Source organism: Podarcis tiliguerta, assembly GCF_965153285.1.
Source record: "Podarcis tiliguerta genome assembly, chromosome: 10".
Taxonomy (NCBI): domain Eukaryota; kingdom Metazoa; phylum Chordata; class Lepidosauria; order Squamata; family Lacertidae; genus Podarcis; species Podarcis tiliguerta.
In genome coordinates, this window is record NC_139543.1 from 45,721,932 (window position 1) to 45,740,463 (window position 18,532).

Below are 18,532 nucleotides of genomic sequence, written 5' to 3' on the forward strand. Positions count from 1 at the left end.
CTCTTGCAACCAATGGGAAGCCGTGCCTCGGTTTTTGAATGTTTTGGAAGCTGAACGGGCTTCGGGAATGGAATTCCATTTGAGAACCGAGGTATATGGAGAAGTGCAACTGCATTGGTCTCCGTGCCATACTTTCCGACTGCAAAATTGATCAATAGTGCCTGCCCTTCGTGTCTCTTCCTATGACCAGGAACAAAAGGATCAAGGAGGGACAAGCCAGGAGGAAAAAGGTAAGACAACAAAGTTCACATTTTTCTTTATTGGTCACACAGTTCAACACATAAAAGCGCTCTGAAGAATACGCTGGACCCACATGGTCTTTTCTTGGCCAGTCATAGAGAAAGACACAACAGAAATAAAAAACCAAGGGGAAAGCATATATGTCATAAATTTTAAGCTCTTCTGTAGCTTTTCTCCTTGCCAATTGGCACAATCTACGTAAGAGTTAAGCTGAAACCAACACCCCTTTATTACCAAAAGATCACTCTTGCTAATCAGGACAAAATGCCATTCCATTGCATGAAAAAATATCAGAATGATACAGGATTGGAATAATTCCTCAGAAAACAAACAAGCCTTCTCTCCCCGCCCCTCTTGCTTTGGTGTCGGGAGATTCATGTGGGCGAGTGAGGGGGGTGCGGACACTGGTCAAGGCGCATAATAGACTCTCTGTCCTCAGAAGCAGCATTTCAAAAGGAATAAAAGTAAATGTGTAGGTGTAATGAAAGTGCAGTGTAGGAATTGAGAGCTTTAATGCTTAAACTGGCTGTTTGATCTTTAACCTCAGCAAATCTATGGGCCTCATTCCACAGATAATCATCCCCCCACCCCAAGATATGTTTGCTTTTTTCCAAATCTAACACCTTCTTAAATACTAGATAAGGCTTAAGTTTTAGAAAACTTCATGCAGCAAAGCACCTATGCAAGGTAGTGTAAAAGGCAGGCTGTGAGATCCTTAAAACCAGTGGGGACTGGGAATGTAAACCTGGGTAATCTCTCCCCAGTGTCAAGTCCCATATTGCTGGTCCATACTGACTTGATCCTGATGAGAAGAATGATAGAGACAAAAACTGATTCTCCTGGATGTCCTTCCGATGCCCTTTACTGATTAGTCTCTCAGAGGCTGATCGTTCTGGCTGCACCCAGCTTCCATTCACCCTGATTCCTTTCTTGTCTAATAAGAGCCATGCCTAGTAGTAGGGAAGGGGCATGTTGTAAGACCCGCCTACTAACAGCAAGGTAAGAGAAAGAAGGAAGGAGACCAAACTTATCCACTTCCATTCTTCTCACACACTGGAAAGTAGGAATGGGGACAAGTTTTTGGACTTAGCTGATGCACAAGGAGGTCAGGCTGACTGCAAGAACCATTTCTGACATTTTAGTTAATGAAAGGGTATGTTTGTGTGTGTCCTGCACATTCAGTCACAATCCCTCTACACAGAGAGCCACCATGGGATGAGGTTCAAGGGTGTTCTCCCAGGTAGTTGTCACTTTCCTGCCACTTCCAGGGATGGGAAGTAAGATTTGGGGGAAAGAGAGACAAGGAAGGAGGAAAGGGTTTTCTGAAAGAGGGATTGTGCAAAAGCACTTTCGGCACAAGGCCCACTCCCCTGCCCACATCCAGAACAGAATCTTGATTCCCCAACTGGGCTTATACAGACAAAAAAAGTCAATGTGGACAAGTTGCCTAGAGAAATAGAATTTATCAGTCTCTGAAGGGATTTCCCACTCCATCAAGTCCACGAGCTCAGGCATCATCAATGAGCTTCTCGCCATTCTCTTCCTCCTTCCTGTTGCACTCACGGCTTCCGCAACCTTCCTCTTCGTCCTCATCCTCCGCACCATCTGTGAAGACATCCTTCTGGCCATAGCTCAGCGTGGTACGTGCCAGGTCCACTTCGATGGGGAAGACGTCGGCATCCCGCAGCACCGCGTAGCAGTCGTCATAGTACTTGGAAAGGGTTGAGACAAAGCGCTGGAGCTGGAAGACAATGTCTTGCACTGCAAGAGAGGACAGACAGCGGCTAAGGGGTGGTGCAGCATCTGTGTAGGAAGCAGGCAGCCAACTTACAGAATCCTCACAGTTACGGCAACCCTTGTTTTTGGCAGCCTGGCTTATGAGTTCAAATGCTACTTACTGTTTAAAGCAAAATGCCTAAATGCCAAAGATTGTGGAACCAAGAGCAAGCCCTTGGAAATAGGCTTTTTGGAACTCAGTGGATATGACTTCCTGGTATAATATATGCAGCACTGCAAAGTGAAGGATCCAGAATGGCTCAATTCAACCAAGCAGAGTCAGCAATTGTTTATAGACAAAAGGAAGGTAAGCTGACATACATGGGAGAGATCTCAAGGTGCAGGGGTCTCAACAGGAAGCAGCTCCACAACCGAGCGATTTATTATTATACCTGACCCTATTGTGTTGTTATGGGATACAACCAGGGCTTTTTCCCCCAGCTGGAACTAGGTTCTGGCACCTCTCAGGGGGCCACCATTGGCAATCTAAGAGAACAAGGGAGGTGTTCTGCCACCTCTTTTTCTAGAAAAATAAGCACTGGATACAACATTTTGAAAAGGTGCTCCTGTGTGCATCTCCCCCCACCCTTCCTCCTAAACAAGGACACAGTTGTTCATGTTGCTCAACACTCCTTAAGCTCTAAGGTCACTTTTTCAAAAAAAGAAAAGTTTGGTTTTTAAAAAATCACACATCACAGTGTTCTATCCTTGATCTTTCAGCTTCACCTCAGAGAGCTATCCCAGCACAAAGACACCTCTCCAATTCAACCTCCCTCCCCAATGTATGTCTGATGTCCTAAAGTCACTCTGAACTATCCCTCTGCTTTTCTAGTTCCAGCGACATTAACGTTCTTATCCCACTACAGCAAAGGGAGGCAAATAGGTTTCTATCTGTCACACACAGAGAGATCTGGAAAAGTCACAAGAAGAGTGATAGAAAGGTCCAGAATCTGGGTGTGTTTCCTGCGAAGACCAACACGGTTCTCTACATCTTGGCTCAGCTGCTGGCTCATAAAACATCCGGATTTTGGTTTGCCAGTTACCCATCCCTACACTGGAGCAATGGCACATTTGGCTGAACAGCTGGTATACTTCAAGATGGGTCAGGGAAGAACACAGCCAGCCTCAGGTAAGAAGCAACAGCATGCTTGATGGCAGGTGAACATTATTGGCTCCAGGGCAGGGGTGGGGAGCCTGCAGCCCTCCAGACGTTGTTGGAGTCCGTCTCCCATCAGCCCCAGCCAGCATGGCCAATGGTCAGGGATGAAGGGGGTTGTAGACATCAGAGTCCCTACAAACTAGTCTTTGGAAAAGGCAACCCCACTCACCATGTTTCTGGTCTAGCAGCTCCATCTTTTCTAGCACATCCTTCCGCATCTTGGCAAAGCGCGTCCGTGCCTCCTGGCGGCAACGCAGGATTAAGCGGTATTCGTAATTCCCAGTACTGACTCGGTAGAGAGGCTCCCCCAGCGCCTGCCCAAAATACGACATCAATGTAGCAACCAACCACAAATCGTGCAATGGCTTCATGTATGGCTAAACGCTTCCCTAATGTGTCTGGCCAAACTTAAGCTTCTCACTTGATCATGCTGCAACCCTGGCTGGCCAACAGCCAAACATTAAAAGCTATACATTCTGTTAGCTGCTTGCTTGGCAAGGTACAAATGACCACAGCGCTTGAAGTAAGTTCTAATCTTAGTTCATAAACTGACTTCCCCCTGAGCCACAATTTAGAGTTGGGGGGGAACTGTCTTAAATAGTGTCCATCTGCACATCAATGCAAGATTCAGAAGAACGCCACTTTGGTGAGCATGAGCATAGTACACTCACCCCTGCATTTAAGTCTGTGAAGCAGGCAAGCAGGCAATAGGAGTGCCCGCGAGCAAAGATGGGCTATGATGGGATGTAACCAGCGTGCATGCTAGTGCTCAGTACTTACAATGCAGCTGTATTCCTCATCGTCCATCTCCTTCACCTTGAGACAGTAAGACTGAAAGGGAAAAAGGAATAAGCAATGTTACAAACTACTCCTACCATCCATCCAGACAGATTGGGATGTGCTTTTAAGGACAGAACTGTACTTTTAAGTTCTCCAAGTTCCACATTTCTTCCAATGGTGACTGTGCACACACCATGCATTGAAAGCACACAACGACTCTTACCCCACACAGAACTACAGTTCCCAGTATCCTTAATGAACTACAGTTCCCAGGACATAGGAAGGGGAAACAGGCACATGCGTAGGAACTTATTCTAGGGAGACCGCAGTCAATAAGCAAAAAGAAAAACAGTGAATGGACGCATGTGTCAAAAAGTAACAGCCTGCTGCTTCCTCAATGGTCAGGCTTGGCAATGAGGAGAAATCACACACTAAGATCAGAGAGATGTAAACCCTGAAAAAGAAAGGAGGTGGTATTTCGCAACATCTCTTCTTCCCCGAATGAAAAGAAATTAAACAGAAGTAAGATTTGCGCCTGAATAAGAGAAAACATTCCTGCCAACCTAGCAGTTTGAAAGCACGTCAAAGTGCAGGTACCTTCCTCTGGCGGGAAGGTAAACGGCGTTTCCGTGCGCTGCTCTGGTTCGCCAGAAGCGGCTTAGTCATGCTGGCCACATGACCCGGAAGCTGTACACTGGCTCCCTCGGCCAGTAAAGCGAGATGAGTTGGCCACGACTGGACCTAATGGTCAGGGGTCCCTTTACCTTTACTTTAAGAGAAAACATGTCCTATTCAAAGCTAGTTCTTAAGTCTCAACATTCATGCTGTAATGGAATTGCTGCCAGGAAGACATACCTGCTGCAGCTGTGGAATGGTATGTTTTTGTATGGCGCTACTGGTTTGCACTGGGGCCTTGTCCTATCCCCTTGGGTCTTGTTCTAGTTCTTGTTTTTATTTTAAAACGGGAAAACGAGCAGACCTGAAAGAAACAGCACCCTGTCTAGCTACCAACAGCATGCTGTGAATGCTACTCCAATCCGATCACACAAGCCGCTCCATTTAGGAGCTGTATTCTGGTGCTGCCTGCTCCCTTGGCTTGATATATCTGACCTGGGAGTGCAAGGCAAAGCCATCAGTAGGTCCCTTGCATGAAATGTCTGCTTGTTCTGAATGTTTCCGTGACTTACCATTTTAGGAAGCCTGAGTGAACAAAAAGATCCTCCTTCTTGTTCACTACTGGCAGAACACCTGGGACCCACTATCGTCAGTATTTCAGGCAATGTGAACCACCCTCTTGAGCATTCTTAACAACAACAAAAGAACAGCTTACCAAATACTCAAACTTGACATCCAGATACTTCTTGATAGTTAGCCTTGTGTCAGGAATGGCCTTGTTCAGGTAAGTGTTCAGGTCAGTTAGCATCTGTAAGGAAAGGCTGAACAGTGAAAAATGTAGGACCAAACAGAGCAGAAAAGGCAACAAGCCTAGTAATCTCAAGAAGTGGATGTGATCTGTGAACGTCAACCGTTCTGTCAGCTCTCAGCATAGTTAAAACACGGGATGCACAACGGAGCCTCTCTCTCACTTAAGAGGACCTGATGCGACATTTGTGGCACATCCATTAGCCAATCTGAGGGAGGCTCTGCTCACCACTCCTGTTATTGGTCTGACCCAAAGCCACATAAAATTAGCACCCTTCTGCCACTTCCACGTACTCCCCTGTCTTAGTTCAAGGCATTCCAGGTCTCTGAGCCCCCCTTTCCCCCCCCCACTACCCCATATCTGGCTTCCTCTGTTTTAATGGACCTTGATGTGTCCCTGCCTAGTTGGGAGAGGTGCTGTGGAGAGAGAAGACAAGCAGAGCTAGATGAAAAGCCCCACATAACAGTGAGTAAAGGGCTGTACTACAACTGGCCTAATGCCACCCTTTGTCATCCAACACTGTTACCCCTTTTATTGAGCCTTATCTGCCTCACCTCACTTTTGCCCTCCAAAGGAGACTGCAAACCATTTATTCTTATTCTTATTCTTATTTGAATTTATATACCGCCCTATACCTGGGGGTCTCAGGGTGGTTTGCAGTGTTACCTTAGTCTCTGTAAAATACCCCAGACATTCCCTGGAAGGTGATGAACTTCCCTTCATTGGAGGTTTTAAGCAGAGGTTGGGTGGCCATCTGCCACAAATGCTTTAGCTAATATTCCTGCATTGAAGGCGGTTGGACTGGACGACCCTTGAGGTCCTTCCACCCCTACAAAATTCTACGATTCTTTACCGGTTTGATAGTTTTTAGAAGGCGGATTCCAAACTTCTCAATGCTGCGGTGGGCATCTGCAAATTTCACAAAGGCTTCGCTTGCAGCTGGTTGAGGCTCCCGTACACCAATGACCGAGAAAACATCGCCAAATGCTGGGCAAAAACAGCAAAACATGCAATTGGGGACCATAGTCAAAATAACAGGTGCATTTTCAGGCTTGATGTTTATCAATTTGGACTATTTCCTCAGTTCAGTTCATGATCATTACCATAGTATAAACAACATGCTTTTACTACTTCATATATCACCACACCCTTGGCAACAAGGTCAGAGGACACTGCCCCACCTACCTACCCTTAATGGAGGCCCATACTGCTCTGAGACTAGACTTGGGTGCAACCCAACAGGTATCCTCCAAGCCCACCATTATCAGTCATTTGCTTCATGATGTTCCCTGCTCTCCAGTGAAATTGGCAAGGCTTTCCTCCAAGCAGTTTATGAAAACCCCCTGATCTAGTGAGTTGTGGGGGGTAGTCTAGGTGGCGTAGGTTTTGGGGTGGGGTGGGGTTTTTTTGCTTGGGGGGTGTGTGGATTGTAGACAGGGTGGTGAGCAGCACAAGCAGGGGTGGAGCCTCTAGTGGAATGCATATGTCCATGGGTGACACAAACACTTCAAATTGGTTGAAATAAGATCCTAAGCCCATCTTTTGGAATAGCACGTCTATTGATTTGAGCACCTGATACAGGTACATTTTAAACTGCTTTTCTGCAGGCTAATAGCAGGAGAGAAGCTCAAAAGGATTTTTTTACCTGTCAGCACATACACTTGAGAGAAGCAAATCCCAAAACACTTTACAAACTACTGGCACTAAGACCCGTAGTTCTCATAATTGTCTTGGATGACAATTATAGCATTTTCAAGGTCTAAGATGAGAGATTTCCTGCCCACAGAAGCATGTGCCATGATTTGGTCACAACCTGAAAGTCTTCTGGTCCATGTTTACCTCTGTGAGTTTGAGAAAGTTCAAAGAAAGCTCTGAGGAGACTCTTTGTGTGTTCCGTCATGCCTAGACAGAGTTAGAGGAAAAAACAAAACATTCACTATGGACAAGGGATGGGGTATCATTACTTTTAAATTCAGGACATTATAGCACCACAGCAGGCATTTGGGAAAAGAAAACAAAGACCAAGTATGGTTGGGAGGAATCTCCACTGACGTCATCTTTCGTACCATGAGAAAAATGTAGCCTATGCTGGTTCTTGTCAGGGAGACTGCATGCAGGAAAGACTGTGTGGCAAGAGCAGCACTGACCTGGATGTCATTAACTGCTCTGCTCCTGGGTTGCTTTCTGTGTGTGCGCGCACGCAGGGACATGCAAGTGATTCTTGGAAGGATTTACTCTCTGCCCTCCCAGCAACACCAAGGCAAAAAACTGTGGTAACATAAAGGTTATTGACCATCTTGTATAGGTTAAGGTTGTCTGTTGGTGTGTCCTAGGGTGAAATATTGTTCTAGGGTGAAATATTTACCTGTCCCCATTGAAAAAAACTCTGCAAGCCCTCTTAAAGATTTAAGTGGTGGAAAAACAGGATATAAATGTAATAAAGAAAATAAATCTTGTCTCTTATCTACTATGCATATATCAGGGGTAGCCTCCTGGGCTGAAACCTTAAAATCTTACAGGCCATGAGGGTGAGATATGTTTCTCAAAGCATTCAATCCTTCAATAAATGATCAACATAAGCCCGGACTCAGAACCAGAGGAGACTCAGTCTGCACCGGATCCTTTGCCTCAGACACCATCTGAACCAAGTCTGGGGCCTGATCCTGAAGAGTCCCAGACACAAACCTCTTTCTATGTTTCACAACAAGGAAGGAAAATGTCTATTTACCTTTGTATAGCTCTGCAGTCCTCTCCAGCTCTTCCAGTCTTTTTACTAACCCATCTACCAAAAAGAGAGAGAGAGAGAACCAGGGAAAGGGGTAGGGATCCATTATTACAATGAGAGTTTGATGCGATAAGAGCTGAAATCCTCTAGTTAGGGTTCCCACTGTCAGAGCTTTCACAAATGCGCATTCATGATACAGATTTACGAAACAGGCATCAAGTCACATAGAAACAAATGTGGAAGAGCGGGTATATATGCTGTGCAGAAAAAGGCAACCCTCTTCATGTCACCTTGAAAAGAGAACGAAGAATGACTAAGCAGTGGAGTCCAGAGAGCAAACTACGAAACGTTTGAGCAGTGGTGAGGCAACTGAGAAAGAGGAAGGGAAAAGTGGTCAGACAGACTTTAGAGCAGGAAAAGACTGCCTAGAGCTGAAGGAGAGGGTCCTGAAATCACACCTTTTCACAAATTCAGGAGAAAGAATACTGTATTTGGATTCTCCAGTTCGCCAAATTTCTGCCAACTTTCACTGTCAGCCTTGTGATATAGCACCATGAAATGTTCAAGTACTTCACACACATTATCTCATTAATCCTTACAGCAGTTCTGAAGGTAAGGGGAAAGTATTATTACTCCTACACTGCAGATGAGGGGCTAAGGCTGAGACAGAGTAGGCTGCCGATGAAGGTGAGATTTGAACAGAGGACTTTCTGGTTCACATTTCATTATTTAGCCCAGCTCTCAATGCCACAAAGTTATGAACCAATGCAGAAGGCCACTTTCAGGACAACGCACACTTTGTAAGTATGTAAAAATGTGAACATGGTCCTTGGCATCGCTTGGAACAGTCACAGAGGCCAAGTGTGAATGTCCTCCTTGAATGCTGCTTACCGTTGCAGAGGATGGCTCGGCTCAGTCCCAGGGCATCTGCTGTCCCTGAACTCATGTTCTCTACCAGACGGTGCTTCACTTTCTTCAGCACTATATTCCAGGAAAGAAACACACTCTGTGAGCAGAATCATTTCTCTATGCCGATAGCACAGCAATTATACTATTATATCTAGTCATACAGAAGAAGCCCAATGAAGAGGAAATCATAACTGGGCTAATTATAAAAGAAATGCCACAGAAAAGCCAGTCCTGTTTATTACATCAGCATTACGAGGGAGACTGAGAGGTCGGCACGACATACCAATATCTAATGTCTTTCCCTGCTTCGGATCAGCCTGGAGTTTGTTGTAATGAATTGTCACTTCTCCCTGGAACAGGAAAAGCCAGAGCTATTGTTCTGCAATTGAGAGGAAGGGAGACACTAAAAAGCAACAGTGGACACTTTGCATTCCAGAAACCCCTTCCTACCTCTCACCTTCACCACCTGTATCATTTTGGCCACTTCTACTTTGGTTTTCCCTTTGACTGACTTCCCATTCACACCTGTGATTTCATCACCAGCTGCCAAAGTTCCATCGTGAGCTGCAGGACTGTTATCAAATACCTGAAGAGGAAGACACAGTGAAGGTGAAAGCAGGAAAAAGGCAAAGACGGGAGTAAGGAACCAGAATGGCAGCACTTCTGTTTTCATGCCCCTTTGCTCATATTATTTATAAAAAGTCTTTAAACCTCAGAGTTGTCACTCATATCAATTTCATGAATGTTGTTGTTGACGGGAATGTTGTCCCGTCCCCTTACAGAAACACCAATATCCCAGGAGGGATACCTCTGACTCTGCATTTCTCTATGGTGAAAAACTAATATTGAAGACCAATAAAAAACATATTCATGATCCCATCTGCTCACATATTTGCTGGATCACCCAAATTAAACAGCCTAATTTCAAATTAAAAATGGATGTTCTTCACATTTGTGTAGGTCAAAAATTCAAATTTGTTAGATACTGGGAAAATGTCCTTAGTGTCACTTGTGACACATCCCTTGCAGATGAAAAATGTTGAATATGTTCACAGCTCTCACTGGATCATGAGATTTCCCCACGGGATTTCTTTTTAGGTCACACACATGAAATTCAGTAAACTTAATAATATAGTTCTTTACAAGTCTATGAAGTATTTTAAAGAGAAAAAGAGCAAATAACAACGGACCAATAGACCAATACAGTTAACTTGCCAAATCTGCCACTCAAGTTGCCCTGTGACAGACAGAAAGGCATTGGGAGACAATGTTTTTGCATTCATATGTAAGGCTATTGCTGGCGGAAGTCCAATGAAACTGAGAATTACACTATGCTCAAAAGTGTGTGGTCCAATCTCACCCTCGGTGCAATCCTAACTGTCCTTCTTTTCTCTAGGATAAAACACTCCTCTCCTAAAAACACCAACCTGAACTATATAGAGGCAGGGACAGTACTGAGCTCCTCCCCCGATGCTGATACCAATCAGATTTTGAGAGTCCTTTTTCAAGACCACTGTCCCAGGCACAGTGGGAATCCCCCTAGAATAAAACAGAGGTACAGAAATTTGCATAAAAGTGGGTGCCACCATCAACATGTCATCTCTGCTTTTGGAATATATTGTAGAATATATTGGGACAGCAACAATCACATAAGAAACATAACACACATGAAACATAGTAATTATATTATCAGAGAAAGGAAAATCATATTATGTGTTTACATACATAAGAGTAATAACAATACCTTCTCCTTCTAGTACATGTATTCCTTTCCAGATACAAAACCTCATTCCTGTTCTCTCATAAAATTAAAATCATAGTATCCAACCCAAGTAGGAGATATGTCCTTATGAACTGAATTAAGCCCCCAAACCAAGTCATACGCAAATCAGCTCTAAATTCAACCCTTTAAGGATATTCAGGGTTATTTTTTTAGGGTGCTCATTCCACTTTTTTCCAACCCAAATTCTGTGGGTGCAGTCCAAAAAGTTGACAGTACTAATGCCTTATCTGAACAGCTCCTTTTTTTCCAGAAAAAACATATATACATACAAACCTACTGAGTAAAAAAAGATAGAAAAGCAAAGACACTTACAGCTTGTCCTCTTCAATGTCATAGTCCAAGTCTGCAAACATGGTTCCAAATTATTGATGGCTTCTTGTGGGAGACTCTGACTGCTCCAAACTACCTGGAAAGGAGAAAAAACCCACCATCACCTAAGAAGTAACTTGCTATCTCTGAAAGCTCTCTGCCTTCAGTTTTAAATTGATTTACTGCTGCTGTTTTAAAGTGAATTGTGACTTTGTGACGTTATTCTGGTTGTATGTTGTTGTTTGTTCATTTTTGTTGGTTTTAATCCCTTTAAACCATCCAGATAACTTTGGCTGTAGGGCAGTCTAAAAACGGTATTAAATAAATTAACAAAGTGCTCCAGAGCACACAAATCTCACTGCAGGTAAGCACCATGTCAGTGCCATGGCATAAACTATGTTTCCCCATCCCGCTATTCAAAGCAACATCTAAATCAGCTCTGACTGGTTGGCAGTTCCTCCGAAATGCACAGAATGGATGCTGTACAATAACAGAATAGATCATTTTCTTTGTTTTATCATTTCATAGCTCCCATATTTTTTAATGCACAGAATTCTATATCCATGTACCAGCATGGATACTTTCTGTAGCTCAGGCATGACTGTATTGCTCTACCTTTTGGCCTGGTTCATATACCTAACAGGGAGAGAAATCTGCTTTCACTAGAGAAATTTAATTTTTACTTATCTAGCATTGCTTGTGTGTGTGTGTGAAAAGCCTAGAAAATGAATTTTATTTAAACATCACATTCTTCCAAACATCACAATACTACCAACAGTGGTTAATAATAACAAAAACCAGCAATAGCTACATGATGCCATCCCTATTTTTTCTTCACAACAGCCCTTACGGGGTAGGCTTGGGGGGGAATTGCGAGGCTCTCCTCCCGCCACAGGTACCGTCCGAGTTCCCCTTTACAACCCTTAAGAAGGAGCGGGGTTTTATTATTATTATTGTTATTATTTGGTGGGGGGAGGGGGGGTCGCCCTGCCTTTTCCCCTCACCGGAAGCGCCTGCCTCGAGCTCAGCATCCGCATCCACCTGCTCGCTCTCTCCTCGCCTCCTCTACCTGTCAAGCCCCAGAGGCTCCCCCTGGATTCTCCACGTCAGTGCCAAACCCCGCCGGAAGCCTCCGCCCACTTCGCTTGCATAGCCACGCCCCTCTCCTCGAGGTCCAAAGGCTGTCGAAGGAGGTTAGGAGGAAAGAAGGAACCCGAGCCCGCTCGTCTCTCGCGATAACAACACTTCGAACGCCGCGGATTGGCGTCAGAATGGGAGGGGGGGGGAAGCAGTTGGTTGCCGCGGTAACAGAGGTAGAACGCGTCGACGTCGCAGCGAGAAGGGGATGTGGGCGGGGCCTAGCAGCCTCCCGTGCTAGGTGGGCGGGAACGGTGACGTGTGACGGGTCCGCTGCAAAACCGCAGAATTACGGTCTATTAGGCGATTTAATTCTGCGGCATGCATGAGGATCTGAATTTTTTATAACAGTGTTGCTGCGGAATTTTTATTTCTAATGGACTAGCGCAGCTGCCTACATTTGTTCGTGTGTGTGTGTGTGCAAAATAGTGCAAATAGCCATCAATCGATCGGCCACAACCTTCCATGAAACTGCGACATTTATTTTGTGGCGCCTTTCCTCTTGGGAGGAAAGCAATGACAAACCTAGACAGCATTTTAAAAAGTAGAGACATCGCCTTGCCAACAAAGGTCCGTATAGTAAAAGCTATGGTTTTCCCAGTAGTGATGTATGGAAGTGAGAGCTGGACCATAAAGAAGGCTGATCGCCGAAGAATTGACGCTTTTGAATTATGGTGCTGGAGGAGACTCTTGAGAGTCCCATGGACTGCAAGAAGATCAAACACATCCATTCTTAAGGAAATCAGCCCTGAGTGCTCACTGGAAGGACAGATCGTGAAGCTGAGGCTCCAATACTTTGGCCACCTCATGAGAAGAGAAGACTCACTGGAAAAGACCCTGATATTGGGAAAGATGGAGGGCACAAGGAGAAGGGGACGACAGAGGACGAGATGGTTAGACAGTATTCTCGAAGCTACAAACATGAATCTGACCAAACTGCGGGTGGCAGTGGAAGATAGGAGTGCCTGGCGTGCTCTGGTCCATGGGGTCACGAAGAGTCGGACACGACTGAACGACTAAACAACAACAAAAAATAAAAAATGGCACGAGGTCCCTCGAATCATAGACTCCCTCCATCAAATGCAAAGAAATGTGAACCTCATTTGGAATGTGGGATTAAAAAAACAAGACCCAAGTGGTTTACTAGAGTGAGTTGAGGCACAAACAGTTGATTTACTCATGCACTGATATGAAACAGTAAAGTCACCCAATTTAACTTCCCTGCTATGTAAGCAATAAATAAGTTATATGGTCTAACACATAGGCTTTACTGTGGTGTAGTGGTTAAGAGTGGTGGACTTGTAATCTGGGGAATCGGGTTCACGTCTCTGCTCCTCCACATGCAGCTGCTGGGTGACCTTGGGCTAGTCACACTTCTCTGAAGTCTCTCAGCCCCACTCACCTCACAGAGTGTTTGTTGTGGGGGAGGAAGGGAAAGGAGAGTGTTAGCCACTTTCAGACTCCTTCGAGTAGTGATAAAGCAGGATATCAAATCCAAACTCCTCTTCTTCTTTCAATCCAAGTCTTATCCAGAAGTTGGGGATCCCTGGTTTGAGAACATAAGGAGAGTCTGCCAAGGTTCCTTTACCCCAGGCATCCTATTCTCACAGAGTGGCCAGGCCTGCAAGCAGAACCTGAGCACAAGAGCATTAGTCTCCCCTCCTGTTTCCAGCAACTGATATTCAGGAGAACTGATAGTGGAGGTAGAACATAACCATTGTGGCTCGTAGCCATTGATAGCTGTATCCTCCACGAATTGGTCTAATCCTCTTTTAAAGCCATCCAAGTCAGTGGCCATCACTGCCTTCTGTGGGAGTGAGTTCCATAGTTTTAATTTCACTGTCTGAACAAGTACAGTAGTACCTCAGGTTACATATGCTTCAGGTTACATACGGTTCAGGTTACAGACTCCGCTAACCCAGAAATAGTACTTTGCTTCAGGATGAGAACAGAAATTGTGCTCCGGTGGCATGGCAGCAGCAGGAGGCCCCATTGGCTAAAGTGGTGCTTCAGGTTAAGAACAGTTTTAGGTTAAGTACAGACCTCTGGAACGAATTAAGTACTTAACCCAAGGTACCACTGTACTTTCTTTTATCTGTCCTGGATCTTCCAGCATTCACATTCATTGGATCTAGTTCTAGTGTTATGAGAGAGAGAAAAACTTATTTCCCTCCATCCACTTTCTCCATGCCATGTATAATTTTACCCACTTTTCCATCATGTCACCTCTTACTCGCTTTTCTCTAAACCAAAAGCCTGACAGTCAGAATGTTTAATAGCGTTTTTACCTCGGCAGAAGATTCCAAGAACTAAAAGAGGGCTTTGATTTAAAATTTAAAAAAGAAAATCAAGAAGGAAGCCTATTGCTTCATGTGTCATATTTCCCCAACCACTGTTAAATGTCTGAAGTACCAAGGTTCTTCCGACCTGACTTTTGACACAAAGAAGAGAGTCGCTCTTTTATCTGGAAATTTGTCTGTGTGGATCATGGCTTTGTTAACAATTGCTTCTCTTTCCCTCAGTGCATAAAAGTTTTGTGCGTGCAGTTAAGTGACATGAATGAACACGCAGATCAAAGCATCTGAAGGTGAAACCACCCATGTCGAAGGGACAGCGTGACGTGTGTAGCTAAGAGCTGAAGCTGTGTGTGTGAGAGGGAGACAAGTGGTTTATTCTTCCAAGTAAACTGGTCTATGGTGAAGGGTCTGTTACAAGCTCTGTCTGTATGAGGGAGGAAGCATAGCTCAGTGGGAGGGCATATGCAGAAGAAACCACATTTAATCCCAGGGATCTCCAGTACTAAAGGAGCAGGTGGTGTGATAGACCTTTGCTCAAGATTCTGGAAAGCTACTCCCAATCACAGGAGGTGGGCAAATAATTTAACTTGGTGCAAGGCAACTGTCTGTGTTCTTACTTCAGTAGAATGTTATAGAGAAACAATAAACTTTTTTTTTTGCTATACTTTTTTTCAGACTACTAGGAACTGGCGAATCTCTCAGAGTTTCTGTTTCTCTCTGTTTCTCATTTTTCCAGCCTGAAAGTTCTTCATACTTTCACATCAGTTTGCATTTTTTAAAAGCTCTTATGAAAAGTCATCAACATTTCAGTGCGAATTTTTCCTAATCTGCACATTGTTTTGCAAAGCAATTCCCCCAATACAACAACCTAAGACAAGCCTGCATCTAGTCCAGCACCCTGTTTTCACAGTGGCTGCCCAGATGCATTTTGGTGTTTCATTTCCCCAATGCTTTTTTTTAATGCACACTTTACTTAGGATGCGGGACGCGGGTGGCGCTGTGGGTAAAAGCCTCAGCGCCTAGGGCTTGCCGATCGAAAGGTCGGCGGTTCGAATCCCCGCGGCAGGGTGCGCTCCCGTTGTTCAGTTCCAGCGCCTGCCAACCTAGCAGTTCGAAAGCACTCCCTGGTGCAAGTAGATAAATAGGGACCGCTTACTAGCGGGAAGGTAAACGGCGTTTCCGTGTGCGGCTCTGGCTCGCCAGAGCAGCGATGTCACGCTGGCCACGTGACCCAGAAGTGTCTTCGGACAGCGCTGGCCCCCGGCCTCTTTGAGTGAGATGGGCGCACAACCCTAGAGTCTGTCAAGACTGGCCGAACGGGCAGGGGTACCTTTACCTTTTTTTACTTAGGATGTGCTTCTTTTTTACACATCACTTGGCTGGGGAACTGCATGGCAAAATTGGAATAAATGTGAATTGTGAAGGATGGTTGCATCACATTACTTCATAAAGTGTGAACACAGTTGATTCACCATTAACAGATCAAATTTCTGCCCCATTCCTAACCCAGACAAGCTTTGAAGGTCCATTTTGACCCTGAGAGAGATGCACATTGCCTTCCGGCACAGGAACAGGGTGTGCAGGTCTCCCATGTTCCCTCTTCCTCCACGACAACATCCCATCCAGAGTATAACCTTCACATCTTGCCAGCAGGGGAGATGCAAAAGGCTTCTGTTTCAGACAATGTTGCTGCGGGAGAACAGGAAGCGCAAGGAACTTGCACATCTTGTTCCTGCACAACAAGGCGACACCCGCCACTCTCTCAGGGTGAACTGAATGCCATATTTTCATCCGCTTCATTCTGACAGGCTCTCGGGAACTGACTGTTTTGTTAAGGAAAGGGCTTTTAATAATGCTGCGCTGTTCTCACCATCCTTTATTTTAATAGATTTGTTTTTGTATCATTTAAATTCCATTATAGTTTAATTGCTTTTTAACTCTTATCTTTTATATGGTGTTAGCTTTCCGTATTTTATCTGTGTTGTTTTAATTTTGTGTAAGCCGCCTTGAGTCCTGGTCTGTGGAAAAGATGGGACAGTCGAATTAATACTGTACTAATTAATACAGTGGTACCTCGGGTTACATATGCTTCAAGTTACATACGCTTCAGGTTGCAGACTCTGCTAACCCAGAAATAGTACCTCGGGTTAAGAACTTTGCTTCAGGATGAGAACAGAAATTGTGTGGTGGCAGTGCGGCAGGAGCGGGAGGCCCCATTAGCTAAAGTGGCGCTTCAGGTTAAGAACAGTTTCAGGTTAAGAACAGACCTCCAGAACAAATTACGTACGTAACCAGAGGTGCCACTGTAATCATATCTTTGGATTGGCTTGCAGGGGTTTGGGAGCTTTCTTTTTTCAAATAATACTTTCCATATTAACTCATCCACTGAGAAATCCCTTTGCATCAGCCACAGGTCCCCTTTGTTTTTTTAGAGGACTCTGTTTTAGAGGACCCTGCTGGATCAGGTGAAAGCTCCGTCTTGTACAGCATCGTGTTCTCACAGTGGCCAACCAGATGCCCATGAGAAGCCTGCAAGGCGGACCAGGGGTCAATAGCATCCTCCCCACTCGTGATTCCCAGCAACTGGTACGCAGAGGTTGCTGCCTCCAACAGTGGCGGCAGAACATAGCCATTGACAGACAGCATCAGCCCATGTGAATCTACCATGTGCTCTTGAACACAGTGAGATTCCTGACATTTGCAAGGGAAGATTGAAAAAGGTGGCAACTTGCCCAAGGTTAGTCACAGTCTCAATCCCTGAAACATTTCCAAACAAACCCCCAGATTTCACCGTTTGAAATCTGTGGTGTTAAGGGATATCTGTAATGGCTTGGGGCTGCAATCCTAAAACATGCTGACTAGGGAGTAGGGCTTACTTCTGAGTTGCCATGCACAGGAAGGTTTTGCACTGGAAGGGACTTCTGTAGCTCCCAAAATCTAGTGCTGTAAATAAAAGAAGCAAGCCCTCTTATAATGCTATCAGACACGAATGCTTTTATGCATGCTTCACATTCCTCTGCCTTCCAGGGCTGCTCTCTTAATTTTGAGGAGGACGTGGAGGCAGATCTAGGGATGCGTTCCTTTCTATCTGTGCATCTGCTGCCTCCAGTTAGATGAATGGGCAAGTCATGTGCACAAGAGGCCCACCTGCATATTGACCTTTGGGCAGGGCTGTAGATTGGGTAATGTTTCCCGCCTCACCACCTCCTCTACCGTGGTACTATAAGGGGCACTACTTTATGTTTTCACTGTAAGATCTGTTGCAAGGAAACATGGGTAGAAAAATGAGAAAACAGACCCGTGGTGTGACTTTGGGCCAGTCACTGTCTCTCAGCCTGACCTACCTTTCAGAGTTGCTGTGAAGATAACATGGAGACGAGGGAGAAGTGTGGAGAGCACCTTGAGTTGGAGAATAGGTGGGATGATGTTGGCAATAGGTATGAGTACCTCGGGTTAAGTACTTACCGGTAATTCGTTCCGGAGGTCCGTTCTTAACCTGAAACTGTTCTTAACCTTAGGTACCACTTTAGCTAATGGGGTCTCCTGCTGCTGCCGCACCGCCGGAGCACGATTTCTGTTCTCATCCTGAAGCAAAGTTCTTAACCTGAAGCACTATTTCTGGGTTAGCGGAGTCTGTAACCTGAAGCGTCTGTAACCTGAAGCGTATGTAACTCGAAGTACCACTTTAAGGTGGCCCTAGACTGGAATGCTTCCAGAAAGGTGAAATGATAATAACCCCTGAGGACTGACAAAGTTGCAGATGATGTTTTTTTTTGCCCTCCGAGCCCTCCTCGGCAAAGAAATGTTGTCTACGGAGTTAGCAGGACCGGCCCTCAAGTTCTTTCCCTGGGTGCTTTTTGAAATTCATTTGTAGCACAATTGCACCCCCTTGTGGCTACACCTGTGCATGCCAGTTTGTATCTAAGCTTGCGTGTCATTTGCATATTTTATTACAAGACGGAAAATCTGAAATGTAAACCGCACTTCATAGTGC

General features: G+C 45.0%; 1 protein-coding gene across 3 annotated transcripts; it reads right to left on the reverse strand.

Annotated features, from left to right (window-relative positions):
• Nucleotides 1–244: 244 nt before the first annotated feature.
• PICK1 (protein interacting with PRKCA 1) lies at nucleotides 245–12,354 on the reverse strand. Of its 3 annotated transcripts, none has more exons than XM_083400822.1 (13): nucleotides 12,109–12,354; nucleotides 11,108–11,201; nucleotides 10,440–10,551; nucleotides 9,470–9,598; nucleotides 9,296–9,362; nucleotides 8,995–9,084; nucleotides 8,107–8,160; nucleotides 7,218–7,280; nucleotides 6,232–6,365; nucleotides 5,286–5,378; nucleotides 3,956–4,006; nucleotides 3,345–3,489; nucleotides 245–2,001 (listed from the first exon to the last, which is right to left on the reverse strand). In XM_083400822.1, exons 2-13 carry the CDS (start codon nucleotides 11,146–11,148, stop codon nucleotides 1,748–1,750), a joined length of 1,233 nt encoding a protein of 410 aa, XP_083256948.1. In that variant the 5' UTR covers nucleotides 11,149–11,201; nucleotides 12,109–12,354; the 3' UTR covers nucleotides 245–1,747. The 3 variants fall into 3 exon arrangements, with proteins under 3 accessions (XP_083256948.1, XP_083256949.1, XP_083256950.1); XM_083400823.1 differs by having other exon boundaries at nucleotides 11,108–11,197; nucleotides 12,109–12,347; XM_083400824.1 differs by having other exon boundaries at nucleotides 12,174–12,345.
• Between the last annotated feature and the right edge of the window lie 6,178 nt (nucleotides 12,355–18,532).

Bases quoted from the DNA above. Each gene is read 5' to 3' on its own strand.
- PICK1 (XM_083400822.1), bottom strand. From the start codon at position 11,148: ATGTTTGCAGACTTGGACTATGACATTGAAGAGGACAAGCT. The intron at 7,281-8,106 runs GTAAATAGACAT...AACTCTGTCTAG, and splicing joins GACTGCAGAGCTATACAAAG to GCATGACGGAACACACAAAG. The intron at 2,002-3,344 runs GTGAGTGGGGTT...CCTCTCTTGCAG, and splicing joins GCTGCTAGACCAGAAACATG to TGCAAGACATTGTCTTCCAG.